The sequence below is a fragment of the Ambystoma mexicanum genome, chromosome 7q (genome assembly GCF_040938575.1).
Source record: "Ambystoma mexicanum isolate Mex_15411 chromosome 7q, UKY_AmexF1_1, whole genome shotgun sequence".
In the NCBI taxonomy this organism is placed as follows: Eukaryota; Metazoa; Chordata; class Amphibia; order Caudata; family Ambystomatidae; genus Ambystoma; species Ambystoma mexicanum.
In genome coordinates, this window is record NC_090941.1 from 803,070,210 (window position 1) to 803,087,137 (window position 16,928).

The 16,928-nt window shown below is 39.5% G+C and overlaps 1 protein-coding gene across 2 annotated transcripts in view; it reads right to left on the reverse strand.

Annotated features, from left to right (window-relative positions):
• The window catches only part of ANGPTL5 (angiopoietin like 5), a 448,401-nt gene that overhangs the window by 260,917 nt on the left and 170,556 nt on the right, over positions 1-16,928 (reverse strand). The window contains exons 3-4 of one of the 2 annotated variants that reach the window (XM_069640373.1): positions 14,780-14,883; positions 1,963-2,043 (exon numbers count right to left, since the gene is read on the reverse strand). In XM_069640373.1, the coding sequence (XP_069496474.1) occupies positions 1,963-2,043; positions 14,780-14,883 (185 nt within the window). The remainder of the gene's footprint in view (positions 1-1,962; positions 2,044-14,779; positions 14,884-16,928) is intronic. The other variant, XM_069640374.1, reaches the window with a different exon arrangement.

The window sequence follows — 16,928 nt, forward strand, 5'->3', positions numbered from 1 at the left end:
TGATGCCAAGGTATACCCTTGTATCACAACCTTTCCGACCTTAAGTGCTTTAATGCACTCCCCCCCAATTCCACATCTAATAGTAGCAAAATTACTGTGGCATAGTGAAATGATGGTCTTCAGAAAGACTGGCAGAATATGTTTTTCCCTTTATGTAGTCCAGGGTGCTATCCTTAAGATTCAATCAAAAGTGGTTTTGAGGTCAATAAAAATTACAAAGAGTTTGAATAGTGGGTGACAATGCACACATACTCATCAAATAATCATACATTGAACATCATTAATTTTGAATATTAAAATAATTGTATTAATTTATTATAATAGGTAGAAAATGAAAAAGAAAAATGAAAATTCTTCTCAATTCGATTAGAAGAAGTGCATTTACTAAAATATCGGAGTGTGTCCTTCTGTCAGGTTCCATGGGCAACGTTGGTCCCTGTGGGATCGTTGGAGGTGGACTGGAGTGATATTCTGTCATTCCCCAAGACGGCCCCTCTGAGTTTGGGAAGCATTGCAGACTATTCTGTTTTCTGACCTTAGCTCCGCCCACACAACACAGAGGAAGAAGTTATCTGGGTCCGCAGACACAGACGATGCATCGCTACTCCATACAGCGAGTGCTCCATGAGTCCGAATTAGTTTATGGCACAGAGATCTGTCTTTCCCTAAAACTCTCTCTTTCTGTCCTTTCCTACAATTCGCTTCTCTCTGCAAACTTCCCCTTCATGTTCTGCAGCCTTCTCTGGAATTCCCCCCGACGCGAACAGGTCGCCTAGCAATGGTGCGTCCCTCAGATTCGTTCCTTCTCCTTGGTTACATTGCAGCCCCCTCGGCACCTGTACTAACATTTTCCCCTTCTTTAGACATTATCACCATCCGAAGCACCATCGGCGTAACCATAGAGAGTGCTATTTCTAATCCCTCGTTCTCTGGCACAGAGTTAGGTCTGCCCCCCTCCCTTCTTCTTTAGCTATCTCTCCTGCTTTCTCTATTACACTTGCGTTCCTTTCCTGAATCAACAGACCAGCAGTTCACATCCTACCATCAAGGACCATACCTCCTGAGCTCAACTTCAACATCAAGGGGTAACCCATTCTTGCATTTAAATCGTTATGATATTGTTTGAGGGAAAACACATTCTTACCTGTACCCTTTCTGTTACCCAGATCGCCATGTTAGTGAAGTTGACAATCCAGTTCCTCCTTACCTCGAGCACAGACACGTCCAAGTCTCCAGAGCGGAAGACACCATCACATCATGTTTTTTTTCCCCAGAGGGTTTCCCTAAAGTTTCTGTTCTTTCTATCACTGTTTACCAGAGAGGGAAACTCAGAATCATTGGGGAAATTCTTCACAGCAGCCTTCGCCTCTTCTGATTCAGGTTAGTGCATAAGAATTGTTGATGAGTTGGGAATAACGAATGCAGTTTTAACACCTTAATTCCTACTTTATACTTATTTAGATGCCAAATGAACATAAATTATACTAATTTCTAATCAATTAATTCTTTATCCGGTTACTCATCCATACAAATAATTTTCATCAATTTTGATCATCATCAAGTATCCCAAAATTATTTATTTGTACACTAGTAATCCATATTTTGACTGTTCTTTTACTATTTCGCTACAATTCATATTCATTGCGACTAGACTTTCTTATACATCAGATTTCATACGATGTCCATGTATTTATGTAGATCATCCTCTTGCCAAATGCCTATCTGTATATTGCTTGCTTTACTCAAATTCTCTTTGACATGTGTTTCGCTAAATAGCTCATCAGGGGGAGATTGTAACATATGGCTTCATATTGTATCTTCTTTGATTAATTTATAGTTTATCTCCTTCTCTTGGTGTAAATTTACCAGGTTTCCTATAATGTATTAAATTACTGAATTATTCATTACAATTAGTATATAAAATATGCCATGATATGAATACATTGATGATACTTAACTGACCTTTATAATGTCGTCCCTTATTTCGATTAAGTTGATATATGGTGTTATCAAATGGCCAAAGGTTAAATCAATTCCAGTATCCTAAAATGAGAACAAGAAAATAAGAGGGAGAAAAGTGGTGGATTCCATAAGTGTAAGAGGGTTCAATAAATATTCGGATAAATAAAAGTAATCTTAAGTACCCTGCTGTTCCTAAATGTTACCTTGTTTTGATGGTTTGGAATGACTCTCCATTCTCAGTAAGTGCTTAATTTGCTCTGTGCAGAACACCAAAATCATGCGTTCAAGATGGGGTGCATTATATAGCGTATGTAATGACATCATCACGCATGCTTTCTGTGTGATGATGTCATGTGTTGTGTGTGCATTGCCGCGAACGGATTCATGCATAAATAAACCTAGTGATGCTAATCAAAATGATTGAAAGTACTGTTTTCTATCTAAATATTTATTTTGAATCTCTTGGGCCCTTATTACCAGTTTGCCGGTGCCCCACTGGTAATTCTGGTGGAATACCGGCAAACTGCCCCTATGTTACAGATGTCTAATATTCCAATTTTAACAGGATATTCTAGTTGCCGGCAATGGCTGTAAATACTCATTCCATGGAGACCCAATGGACTCCATGTAGGGGATTGCTGGAATTACCGTTAGTACCAGTGTTGGTAATTACAGCATTTATTTGTTTGTAAGGGCCTAGAGCTGGAGGTATATCAGTGCCCCCACCAGAAAACGTGTGTTTTGTCGGTATAGTAAAATTGCCGTAATTACTGGCAATTTTACCTGAAACTTTCTGTTTCTGTGTTACCATTTCTAGGGCAATTTATTGAGAGAACAGTATCTGACTAATGGATTGAGTGGATAACCAATCAGTTATTGGACCCATTCCAAACAGGCTTTCGTTCAGGTTTCTGTACGGAAACAGCTACTCTACACATTCTTGATGATGTGTACAAAATTCTGAATGATGGCGGTTCATGTCTTCTCATCTTATAAGATTTACGTGTGGCATTCAATAACATTGATCATAATATCTTGCTTGATACTTTAATGAATCAGAAGGGAATTAGAGGAGAAGTATGTCAATGCTTTTTGTCATTTTTGTATGACAGACAGCATTTGGTGTTAATGGAACAGAATGGTTCTGAACCTTTTAGGACTTTGTTTGGGGCGCTCAGAGTTAAATTCTTTCACCTATGCTGTTTAACCTGTATATGGAGCTGTTGGACAATCTGATCACTAAATTTGACAATGATATGCACCAATATGCCGACAATACACTTGTATCTGAGAATGTCTTCCAAAAAAGATATGTCATGTGTTGGCAAGTGTCTGAGACTGAAGCATGGATGTCGAAACATTTCCCAAAATTGAACCAGACAAAGACTACATTTCTTTTAGTGTCTCGTTCCAATAATCAAGCAATCTTTTTAAACTGGTTAGTTCCCAACTGGTGAAAAAACTGGGTTTTATGTTAGATTCTCAGCTCACCTTGATTCCTCACATTAATGACCTAATTAAATCTGTTAGCTTCCACCTTTTTGCCTTGTGGGCAGTTAAATCTTCTATTTCGCCTAGTCACTTTCGTACCTTGCTGCAAGACTTAGTGCTATCCTGCATTGACTATGGAAATTCTTTCTTTTCAGGCATCCTACGTTCTTCTCTGGCTTGACTGGTAGCTGGAGAATGGAAACTTGATCAGATGACTCAGATTTTGCATTCCTTATACTGGCTTCCTTTAAAGGCCAGGATTGCCTTTAAATCACTATGTATTACTTATAAAGCAATACACTGGCACACCTACTCAGAAACTACACATTTCAGTGGGCTCAAGAGGTCTTAAAGTCTAGAAACCCAGAATTTTAAATTGACTTCCACTAAGTAAAGGTCCTTCTCAGGAGCTGCTGGTTTTTCATGGAATGCCCTGCCTAGGGATCTTCCTGTGATCACTAACTATTTGAAGTTAAGAAACGAACTGTAATCATGGTTGTGGCAATCTGTTTTTTAATGGGCTCTTAGTCAATTCCCACCTGACAAGGTCATGTTGCATCATTAGGTTTTTTGGTTGCATTGGTTGTATTGTAACTGGTATGTGATTTATATTTGTTGATTTTGGGAAGCACTCCAATGCACTAGTGCCTGGTTTGCTATAGACAAATTAAAAAGAAAGACAATAAATAGTCACCTGTGTTTAATTAAATAAGCAATGCACATACAATGTTAATCATTATGTTGTCTGAATAGAATGTCCTGGTCTAGATTCACAATTCCTTACAGTGTATATCAAAGTTGTTCTTAATTTCATTAGAAAAATTAACATTGCTGGCTTCAAGCTGGATTTGCAAACTCCTGTTATTAGAGAAATACATATAATTGATGATCTTCGTTTAGACTAAAGTTACAGGCATCCATTGTCTTGATCCATATTACCTCCTGTTGTCATTAATTCAACTCTTTGTTACCACATCTTGATAATGGCTTGATTTCTACTATCCCTGTACATTGTATAGATTAAATGTAAGATTGGTAATGTTTGTCTTTCCAATGTGTTGCCAATGGGTACTTTGGTTCTTAGTTTTCAATGGCTCTTATCCGGAGTGATAGTTTGTTGGAAGGGAGAAAAAGGATACATTTGAAGACCATGTATTGTGGGACTACTGTTATCCCCGGGGTCGAATTTTTTGATTAACTGGGGGGTCAGATTTTCAGCAAATTTTGGTGCTAAGGCTCATGTTTTAAAACAATCCTTGAAGTTTAAGCAGGTGGTGGGTGGGGTCTGAAGGGCTATGGGCATGTTTAAGGCTAAACCAATCACCCTGTTGTTACAGTGGTACAAGGGGAAAGCAGTGTCTGTGGCCAGATTTGGAATGGAGTTGTGGGGTCATTCATCTGTCAACATGGTGCAGTCCACAGAGAATCAATTTTTTAAGAAATTGTTGCGGCTGCCCACCTCTGCCCCTAACTTTGGTGTTCACATGGAGTTTGGTTGTTACCAATCGAGGATATAATTTCCCTGCGACCGGCATTACATTGGCTCGGGCTATGGATGAATGTCATGCCGCTCTAACTCAGGAACGGATTATTTTTTTGATTAGATATGGACTTGAGAGACAAGATTCCATGGGTGTTTAAAATTAAATCACAGTTGAGGGGAATTCTTTTTATGCATTTGTACCCCCCCCTAATAGTACCCTATCCCAGAGTGAGATAAACCGATGGACTGTAGGCCTGTACGAATCTGTAAGACTGAACAGGGAAGGCTTAGAACTCCTGAAGCCCAAGAATCGTGGTCTGATGGCCATTATGTCTCAGGGTGTTCAAGGTTACCTGCTCTGGGATGAATCCATAACAGACTGTGTACTTTTGACATGGGCTAGGTGCAACTGTATCTAGCTGAGGGCTGTGGTGGAAGCTTGGTCCAGGGTATAAGGGGGGGTGCGTATTGTTCCTGCTTGTTATGTGATGCTCCATGTGAAGATCTAGCCCACTTTATTTCTTTTTTGTCCTATCTATGTGACATATAGGAGTCGTCTTATTAGGCCAATAATGCGGGAACAGGGCTTTGTGCATTATCGGGCAGCATTGATTTACTTGCTGTGGGCAAATTCACCCTGTGTTGCCTGGTTCTTACTCTTGCTCTTAAAAAAAGCTTTGTATCATTGGAAATGTTTGCTGCTGTCATTGACCCGTAATGAGCTAAGTGATAATATCGAATTAAATGTATTTGTAATCTCTCCTGGCTGTTTTAACCCTGTTTTTTATGAATGGATGTTTACTGATTCTTACATTTTGGATAGCTTTGTATTATGCACCCTTATAGTGTACTTTCTATGTATATCCGAAATAAACGTGATGATGATGGCTCTTATGTGTTCCTGCATTTTGATTTTGAAGTTGAGGCATAGTACTGTGCATGTACCATTTGTGCATTGACATAGTCTGGCATAGACCACAAACTTTGTGTTACAATTGATGAAACTGTTAATGTGTTAATTTATGCCATCCGGTATGGCATCAATACTTAAAACACTGAGGCAGGTACATCGATTATATATTCTCCATTTGGCATGGCCCTTGAGAAATTCTGGATGATTTCCTCAAATACATCAATGCTATTGATGACCATATACAATTTATGGCAGAGGTTGTAGAACCCAACATCCCCTTCTTGGAGGTTATGTTAATGCCAGGAGGCCACTTGCTGAAAACCACACTATTTCAGAAACCCACAGAGAGAAACAATTTACTTCAATGCTTGAGCTTCCATCCTCCAAACACGATCACGAGTTTGCCTTATGGTCAACTACTCCATGTTAAAAGAATTGTCAGTGATGTAGATTAATGCTGTAGTGAATTTACTAAATTACTAGCTAGCTTCTGGCATAGAGGTTATGCTAATGAAGAATTGCAGGAAGCCCTGATTAAAACCTCCACAAGGAAAAGTGCATCACTATTACATGTTAAAACTACAAAGATATCCTTATCTATGGTCTAAGTCTCCACATTTTGCATTCAAAGCACAAGGATAAACAAGTGTGAACAGAAACATTGGGGTTTGTTACAATGTGATCTTACTGTACCGGTGTTGGCATACCGCAGAAGTAATAACCTACATGACCTATTGGTATTGTGGTGGGTCCGAAGAAGGCCGCAGACAATCTTAGGACATTTTCATGATATATTTATTAAAGAATAAAATGAAGGTCTATCTTTCCCTATCGCTATGGAGTGTTCCCTACTTACTTTACTAACTAAGATGCTTGTCAGTTGTGAATAATAGTCCAAACGAATCAGTCCGCTATCCAAAACTAACCTAAATGACCCTACCACTATTATAATCAACTAAGGCCAGGCAAACGACTTCCTTCTCCTGGTGACGGTGCTGTTGCACTGGTGTTTTTCTATTTTAGAGTTCTGCTTATTATACAATTTATAAATAGTCTCATGTTAACTTTTGTAATAACCAGTGTAGTACCGTTAGGGGATTGACAGTCTTCCTATCCTCTTTTGTTTCTAGGGCTTTTCTTTGAGACTTCTCTCTTTCATAGAGAATTCTATGTGTTGTTGTATAGTGTGTTTTTCTGTGGACCTTTTTCTTGTCCAAATTGTTATATTTCACCTTTTCTTGTGGCACTCTTTCTTGTATAGAGTTTACCCATGGGACTCCTCTAGCCTTTACTACACAAGTGTCTCTCTCCCTTAGTGTTCAACTCTTTTATTTCTTGTATCTGGGGTGACTTTTCAATTTTTCCATGGGAGTAGTCCAGTTTTACTTCTCTCAGTCTGTGTCTCCTCGTCTCTTCCCTTTATTGCATTAACACAGTTCAGAGTTATTCACTTGCTCTTCACACTTTCATTATTGGTACTCCGACGAGCTTCTCTGAGTCTATAATGAGTCCCCGTTGGCATACCGGTAGTCCCATTTTCCCCATTAACTTCTGTATTGTTGTGCCTGTGGGTATTGGAAACCTTCTTCCTTCGGTTTGTATATTGCTTTGCGTTCCGCGATGTCTGCTTCATACGTCTCCCCACCTCCCTATTGGCTTCTCGATACCTCCATGAGTATCCGATTCTGAAGTTGTTTTCTCTCAGAGGTGGTACCAACGTAGTTGAGATGGTGCCATGCCCGCCACAAATTCTCTGTGGTTGTGACACCACTGAGCTCTGTGATACAGCCTTCCTGGCGTCCTACTCCTCACACACGCTTGTCTTCCTGCGTTCCTTGCTCCAGCTTGGAGCCATCCTGATTTGCGTGTACTCTGCAGTCTACATCAGCTCCACCACTTACAGGAGAGTTGTGCACAGGGGTCTTCACCTGCCACTCTCTGCCTTCTGCCCTCGTTCTCTGTGTCTTTGGTATGTCAGCCCTTTGCAACCAACTCGGCTCAGTCCATTGGAGTTTTTTATTTAAAGGGACAGTGGCACCCTCTCTTTTGGAATGGCATACGTTCACTTTGTTTTTACTCCTGTATTGGAATTAATGATGTTTGTGTGTGTTGGATAGTTCGATATAGGCCATCACATGGAGGGAATCAGGGAGTTCCTCATCGGAATGGGTGTCCTTGTCCCTTTAGTGAGAGTCTCTTCTGGTGAGGTCCGACTTGCCAAGACCCCTATGGATGATGTTGCGGAGACGGCTCCCCTTCCTAGCTTCACAGGGGGGCTCCCCCTTGGGGATAAGCATGAATTTCCTCGATTCACCACAGTATGTATTGATAACATTAAAAGTAATACTACAGGGAACACATGTGGAGGCTCACTCCCATGTTTACACTGTGGAAACTGTAATAGCATCATTAAAGGCAAAGTAGTATTTCACCCAATGACTGGCAAAACGATTAAACTGAAACCCTTTGCGACAAGTGATTAGGATCATGTGATTAATGTAATAGTTACCCTTGTGGGATTTATTAAGTTGGTCAAACCATCAGGAAAGCACGTGTAAAATGGAATGAACAATGCTCTTGTACCCAAACCAACAATTTAAATTAATCTGTGGCTAAACATTTTAAGCATCATGAGCATTCAATCACACAGCTGAGGTTTCAGATCCTGGAAGTGGTGAAGAAACTGCCCTTCGATGATACACAAAGAAGGTTGGATCAAAGAGAATCTTTTTGGATTCACAAACTTAATTTCTTGACTCCAGGAGGCATGAATGACAAATTGAATCTACACTGTTTACTGAAAATCTCCTTTTAATGTGCTTCTTATTGAATGATGACTCATGTGTTCTGTTGATTTATTCATCTGAATATATAAGAATCTTATTATTTTCACTATCACATGCAATTTGGCATAACTTTACACTTTTATTACCTGCTACCTTCACTATTTTATTGGAATTACCATTTCCTAGATGTACTGTTCATTATAAAACATCCACACACCATATCACTTTATATAGGTTGGCTATGTTGGTTAGAAACGCATGGATTTTCACCCAGCTTTTTTACATGGAAGTAGTTTTTCCGATTCAGCATCCAGTAATATGTCAATTTTGGTGTTGTTTGTAGTTCTTATGACTCAAACTTTATTTATCTTTTTATCTACCATTCTTCATTTATATTCTCCTTTGATTTCATTGGTATAGTCATTTTATTTAATTTTCCTTTTCTTCATCTAATAGTTTCTTTTATTGCTCAGATCTTTAATGTTACCTCAGCTATTTTTCAGCCATTTTTCTGGTCATTGTTTTTTGGAATTATCTGTTACTTCCTTACATAGTGTAATTCTGACAAAGTTTGTCACCTCATCCACAGCATTTCTTGCTGTCAACCTAAACATCTATGGTAAGCAGTGATTCAGGACTTTCTTGTCTTATTGTGCATCCCTTTCAAGAGTCTTTGATGAATCCTGTGCATTCTTTCTTGAATTGGGTACATGCTTTTTCACATTTCGTTTGGGGCCTTGTTGTTTATGTCTTTTAGGGCTTTTTGATGCATGACTCAGTTTTTGAACTAAACTGTCATAGGCCAGCCAGTCTCCTAACATTCCATTTATGTCTCTGGAGACTATTGTTTATGCTTTGCTTATTCCTTTCTATTTCTTAACTCTTTTTTACCACATTGCCATTTCATTCTTTACTTATCTTCTTGGCTATTTCTATTGGTCCTGGACATAAATGACATTGTGTATTTTTCACCTTGGCACTCTATGCCAGGTATGTATGTATATACTTCCTATGCATATCCCTGGAATAAACTTGATTGTATTTGAGCTGTTCTCACACTGGGTTTTGTTTGTTTTTTTATTATCTGTAGACATTGCCCCGATGAAGCACCATGTTGAGTGTGAAATGCATTGGCCATATTTGTCTGCCTATCTTCTTTGAAGTTGTCTTTGTATCAATTATATTGAAAGTTTATTTGCATTCTATTGTTTTGAATTCATCTTAATGCCAACTAAATTGATGAAACATTCTGTTATGTGGCAGCAGTCATAAGTGGGATTTTATATTTAAGTCACTTTATTGATTATTGGAACGACCCATGTGCATGGAAAAGATTGATGGCTAGACCAATATAATGCATATTATTGAATTTATTTTCATATATGTTGTTTATATGTAAGGTGGTGCCCACTCCCCTTTCTATGAATAGTGTATTTTGTGACATTTGATTGATATATTTCTTTATTTTTATCCTTCATATACTTACAGTTCGCACATGTCCTACATTTGTAATTTCCCTTGGTTTAATGTAACCAGTACTCCCAGATTGATTTGTTTTCAATTCAATTCAATACCTGGTTTTAGGTAACTTGAGCTGATTTTGTATAGTTGATGCTTTATGATACATGACCTTGGGTTTCTCTGAAAAATATTGTTGCGTCTTGAATTGGCGCGTTATAAATTCCAATTCATATCATATCATGATGTCTTTATCAAGATTGAGGATATATTACTGTTTAAGCAATATGCTTTACTGGACTGTAAGTCTGAGTTCTACATCATAATGAATTTGATTTCTTAATTTACTGAGTTGTTGTTTCTAGGCTTTCATTTAAAGAGTTCTTCTCTTTTCTTGTTCTTTGCTTTAATATAAGCTTGATTGAAATTCCGGTTTTGTGTTCTTTTATTTAGAATTTGTCCACAGCTGCAGTAGCATGCTTTTCAAATTCTTGTTGATCACTGTAGTTTTATTCTAACAAATTCCCCTTAGGGGAGGTTGTTAATTACATGCTGAGGATGATTCCGATATGATTTTTCTGCTGTTGGTTTAACGTATAAAGTTGCCTGGATCTTATTGTCTTTGGTATACAATTCCAAGTACCCCCAAACATATTTATCACTGCATTGATTCATTGTTAACTTAATATTGTATTAATTTTTCAATTGAGATATTCCACATATTATAAGGGAGTGTTAAGATCACCATTCCACATCATAAGAATATCGTCAATAAATCTACCCCAGTAGACTATGCTGTTGATGGTGGTGAAAGCTTGCTGTTGTCCTGGTCTCATTGTGCTTTCACCACCAACAACAGCATAGTCCATATTCTTCAAATATGGACCTGTAATTGGAATTTGTTTGCTGGTTCGACCACTACAGCATAACTAAAAGTACATACCCATAAATGTTCCTGTTTTTGTCCATTAGAGAGATAGGACATTCATTTTCAGGATGTTCTCTACCTCCTTTTTCATACATTTGAACAATGTCTGCTATGTTACATGATCTAGAGACTTTTCCAAGTTTCACCATTGCCTTAAAACGTTAGATTAAATTTGGTGCCCACACCATTGGTTTTCTCTTTTTCTGATCATGGGGATTCAATCAGGGCGAGCGGCCTTGCCTAGCGATTGATTCATGCTTGTAATTTTTACTTGTTAAACAAAATTCTAGAGGTTCAAGGTCATTCATGTCAATTAAGGTGGACAAATCAAATTCACGGATGACAGAAAAGGTCAGTCTGTCCTCCTTGTCGACGTGGTCATACCAGTATGCAGTTATTCCATCAACTGAAATTTCTGCATAATAAGAGACCTGACTCTAAATTTGATTTGGAGCCCTGTGAGAGGGTGGGGGAGATTTCAAATCAGAAGACCATTAACTCGATGTTTATGTCGGGAAGTCATATAATATAATATTTATCATTTACCCCCTCACAGGGAATTTGTTGGGCCTTAATATTGTTGTCACTGATTACTCAGCAGCAGCCTCTTTCATAGCGTATCCAATGGATGCATTTATTAAATAAGGAGTCTTTCCTATCCCACACTTTTCTTTCCAGTTTAGGGATCTTAGCAAAATATATTCACCTTTGTTGGGAAACAGCAAGGATGATGCTGGCATGCTTGTTATGCTTGATCTAAAATTGGCAGAAATGCATGATGTACCCCTCTCACTGATATTTGGGTTGATTTCCCAGCTGGTGACAAATTTACCACCAATCAATTTAGTTGTACATCCACCCTCGTTTCAGTGCCCCTCATTGGCGGTGGGCGTTCTCTCTAGCATAGCCTTCTGAATGCTTACGATTCTTATCCCCAGCTACTATGCTCCTAACAGCTTTAACATCATGTCAACTAGTCGCAATTTCCTTTTTTAAATGGTCAACAAGTTGGCGTAAAGAGAGAATTTCCATTCTTAGCGGAACACATTCATTATAATTTGCAACAGGCTTTTGGGAGTGTTTGAAGACATCAGTACAGTTTCCCAGTATATTTTTTGGATCGTCCATTTTTTCATTACTTAGTTCTGGTGATGGAGGTTATTCATGACCTACTGTTGTAATATTCCAAACCAACTGGGTGGCAAAAGGGGCTATCGGTAGAAATCTGTTAGACTGTTAAACCACCCTCTGCTATCACAAAGTCTATTGATGTTTGCATCTTTATTAGGGTCAAATACATTGCCTTCATTTAAATCAGATGTGTCTTCAAATGGTTCCGTTGCCTTGATAACACCATGAACGTCAATTGGGATAGTGTAGTTAGAGGCCCCCTTGTTGGTTCGGTGACCTGCTTATTTCTACAGGTGTACAGTCGAAGAATTTGCCACCAGATTTAACACTGCTACCTAATTTAACAAATGGCAATTTAGGTTAATACATCTTGAAGTTAGAAGCTACTTTAGGTTCAGATAAGCAATTCTACTCTATTAAATATTTTAGCACATGCATTGAATGGGGAGTCCTTCTTAATATTTATTTGATTCAGTAAAATCTCTATTTCATTAATATGGGTGCAAACCACCAATTATAGGGGCAGTAATGCAGGTAACTCCGTTAGATCCGTGGCCTGGAAAAACCTGGCTCGTAGAATTGCATTTTGACATTGAAATTGACCCACTTGGACAACCAGAAGGAAGAAAACAGCCTACCCTCTGCACAGTGTGAAAACACAGAGCCATAGGCAAAACTTAATTGTGTGCAGCACACAGTCCTGATTTTCAGTGAGGAATGGAGATGGGCTTAACAGGCTGCCAAAGTCCGTTGCCCTCACTCCACTGCAAAAACCTTGTTAATCACACCAAAACCCTCTTCCTGCAGAAGAGGGAGAAGTACCTGGAATGGATTATGAAACAGTTTTCAAACACCTGGATTTGGACCAGCTGGGTAAAACACTAGGCACAACCCTCCTCCCCACCATTCTGCTCTCATCCGCTCTCATCCACAGGATACGGGCTGCCACATACTGACACAGGCAGCCCTCACCCTTTCCTTCTGGATCGGTAGCAATGATGCAATGATACAATGATACAATGATACAATGACTCAAGGGGTGAGGCGTTGGTAATACAATACAAGCATTATTATTATTATTATTATTATTATTATTATTATTATTATTATTATTATTATTATGATTATTATTATTATTATTATTATTATTTACAGGCTCTAAATACTGAGAACCAGAACATAAACCAATTCAAGCCCAATGCTACTCAGCCTATTAACAGCATACACACAAGCTCAAGTTATGGGTTAGGAGAAGTTAAAGATTGAAATACAAGCATTGGCAGCTGGAGTCAGGTTCTAATGAATAGGTGGCACAGACCACCTCATACACTCTTACCCCACCTCACTTTCAGTCCACCACACTTTGCACTGCTCCTCAACTCTGCTGTTTTGCCCTCTGAAGCCCTGAGCCTCATCCATCTCCACCTCCACATGCCACAGGATCACCCACGGTTACAGCAGTTGAAGGTGCAGTGGGCTAGAGCCGCCATAGTACAAGTATGGCGAGACCTGTAGGCATCGAAGCTGCAACCGCTGCGGCCGCATCTATAGCCACACAGCACCAGCATTACTGTTAACCCAGCCCAGAGCAGGGCTATGCAACCTATGGCTCTCTAAATGTTTCGGGCTACAACACCCATGATCCCTCACCATTGAGGTACGCTGCCCCGGAATGATGACAGTTATAGTTCAAAACATCTGGAGAGCCGAAAGTTGCAGACCCCTAATTTAGAGGAATGGACCCTCAAATATCAAGCCGCACCACCAAGCTGCCGCTTCCAGCAATTGACCTAAAAAATATTCACCTGAATTGGAAAAATATGACATTTGAAAGTAGCATACTCCCGCTGGACCGTTAATGGTTTTCTTTCACACACTATTCTCCTACAAGGGCTGTGCCGTCTATGAGAACCATCATGTCTGTGCCACAAAAGCCTCCTCTTCAAAAGCATGTCTCCTCTCGAACGCCTTGGTACAAACAACATCCACTCCCTAGTTAGCCTGAGACTGGGTGATCTGCACCACCACCGTCCTCTTGCTTCCTCCCCCGATTGCTTGTAGATCCCATGCTGCCAAATTGCCCACCCTCCCAATCTCCTCTTACTAGCTCCCTCTTCCCTTGTATCTCTGCTTCCCTTACTGTGTACTTTCCCCTATGGCTTGAAAAGCGCTCTGTTGCTTCCTGAAGCGAGTTCAGCACTCAATAAATACAATAATAATAATAATAATAATAATAATAATAATAATAATAATAATAAGCTTCTTCCAGGCATGCTGAATCCTTTTTCTACGTAGTCCTTTAATTGCTCTGCCCTTGTCTCTAAGATATGTTATTTATGTGCCATGCTCCACAACCCTGTGAGTGGGGGATTAACCACATTAAATAATACATTTGAATTCGAATCATATTGGTAGCATTTTCGACAACCTTCAATGAAATACCGTTTTTTATTTAGGGTCACAATATCACATCGACTTTATTACTGCAATACATTTAACACCATTCTGTTTCAACATGACATTTTACAGCATTGCAGAAATGGTTAATTCTAAAATTGTGTTTCATGAATATATGCATGAATAATAGGTTAGTAATATAAGCATGGCAACATTGCGCCAATGGGTACCTGATTTGAAAGATAATCCAGTGATGCTTGATGCTCCTCCAAAATGTCTTTTAACATTTTCCTTGTACTTCGTGCGAGGACCAGAAGAGAGGTCTGTAAATGCCCTTAGATAATGGAAAGAGTACATTACATCACAATGTGTAATAAGCAATCAGAAACTCCTATTGTGTGTCCTATGTACTACACCAGGGTCTGAAGCTGGAGGGCTTGCCAGATGTCTTTCACAATGGCTGTCATTATCCCTCCCGATTGATTATGCTAGCTAGGTCCAATGGAAGTTGTAGTACAAAACATCTGGAGCGCATGGACCCCAATGCATGCGCACTAGGGAAAATGCAATTTGCACAAGAAAAAGTTATGATACTATCTCAGCAGAAACTCTTGAGCTAACAGTCTACCCGGCACTCATATTTATAATAGTCTGCTATGGATTATCTAGGCTTTGTTAGCTATACAAAATAATATAATATTTATTTACGTATTGCATGGTGTGCCCAAAGGCATGGTCTAAAAGACCACATGGATAGTATATGCTACATAGCATTGCAACAAGTTTTCATTTTCTATTTTAATTAACATATTCGTAGGCTGATGTTCTGGTGAATTTGGTTGTATTCTGGAATGATGCTTGGGCATAACTGCATTTTCTGCATATTTTAAAACATTGTTGCATATATAACTTAATGGCTTTCGGTGAATATGTTGACTACAACATGTTTAATTGCAAACATATGGCCACATTATTAAAAAGATAGAGAGGTAACACAAAGAAAGAGTTTGAATTGTAATGGGGAGAATGCTGAATCTTCAATATAGTGTTGGGAAATGCTGGACTGCTTTTTAGTTTGAGCTATTAAGTGGCGCTTGAATTAGAGTACAGAAAGGGACAAATGGAATATTTATTTATTTATTTATTTATTGTTCCATTTGTATAGCGCACACAAGCCCTGAGGCATCTGGGTGCCTTAGAGAATCAGTTACATGACGCCCCGGAGGCAGAAGAAGAGAACAGCATACATAGTGGTTACTGAGGCTTGTCAGGGTTGTTTGGTTATTTTCCCACTCCTTGATGCCCATGGCCATGCTAATCCATATTGCCATTCCCACCCATTTCCGGCCCCTCCCCACCTCCAAATCACATACTCACGGGAACTCTTTGAGCTCGCTTTAAACAAGTTTTAGCATCAAACTTTGCACTCAAATAGCCTCATTACGAATCAGGCGTTAAGGGGTTAACGGCGCCGTAAACGGCGCCGACCCTTAACGCCTGATTCCGAGGTCCCTTTGCGCCATGGTGAGTTTAACGCCTGCTTTTTGCAAGCGTTAAAATCCATGGCGCTAAGGGACCATGGTGCTAATTACGCCACTGTAATTTACGGTGGCGTAATTAGCGCCTTCCCCACTCCCATTATGCCATATGGGGCAAAAATGGGAATGGGGAAGGGTAAAATGGGAAATGGGGATTTACCGCCCCACTCACCTTGGAATGGGGCGGTAAATCCACCATCCACCATGGTGTAAACCTAGTTTACACCATGGTGGTAAGGGTACAACCCAGGCGGTAACTTACCGCCTGGGTCGTAATGAGGCCCAAAGTGTCTGCCAGTGATTTTTCAAAGCAATCTTGTGAGAGTTAATGACTGCTTCAGGAACTCGATTTATAAGCACTTATTCATTTCCTTCACTAAAATCCTGTTAGAAAGAAGCATTGACAAAGCCAACATTTTTTGCATGTGTATAAGCATTAGGCATTTGCCAAGCACTGCTATTTGATGCCCAGTTTACTCACACCATTTTGCACTTGCTACCATCAATTGCCAGTTAATAATACTTAGGTAATGCCTGGCAAGTGCCTTTCCCATGCCTATACAAAAGCCCAAACTGTTGTCATTGCTAATTTGTATTGTTTGCTTGTCGCCACAGCTGCTGTCTACTCAAACACTGGAGATGCCAGCATTCAAGGTGGAGCTGTGCACAGAATCTGGAGGGCACACTCTATTGAGCGCTCCCTAACCACTCATGCTACACACTCACTCACCCATCTCTCCCCCACTGAGTGCTTTGGACCTTCTCGCTTTCCCTCCTATCTTCCATACAATGGGCATTGTTTGATGTTCACCTGAGCAGAGGAGACCCTGCTTCCTTTAGA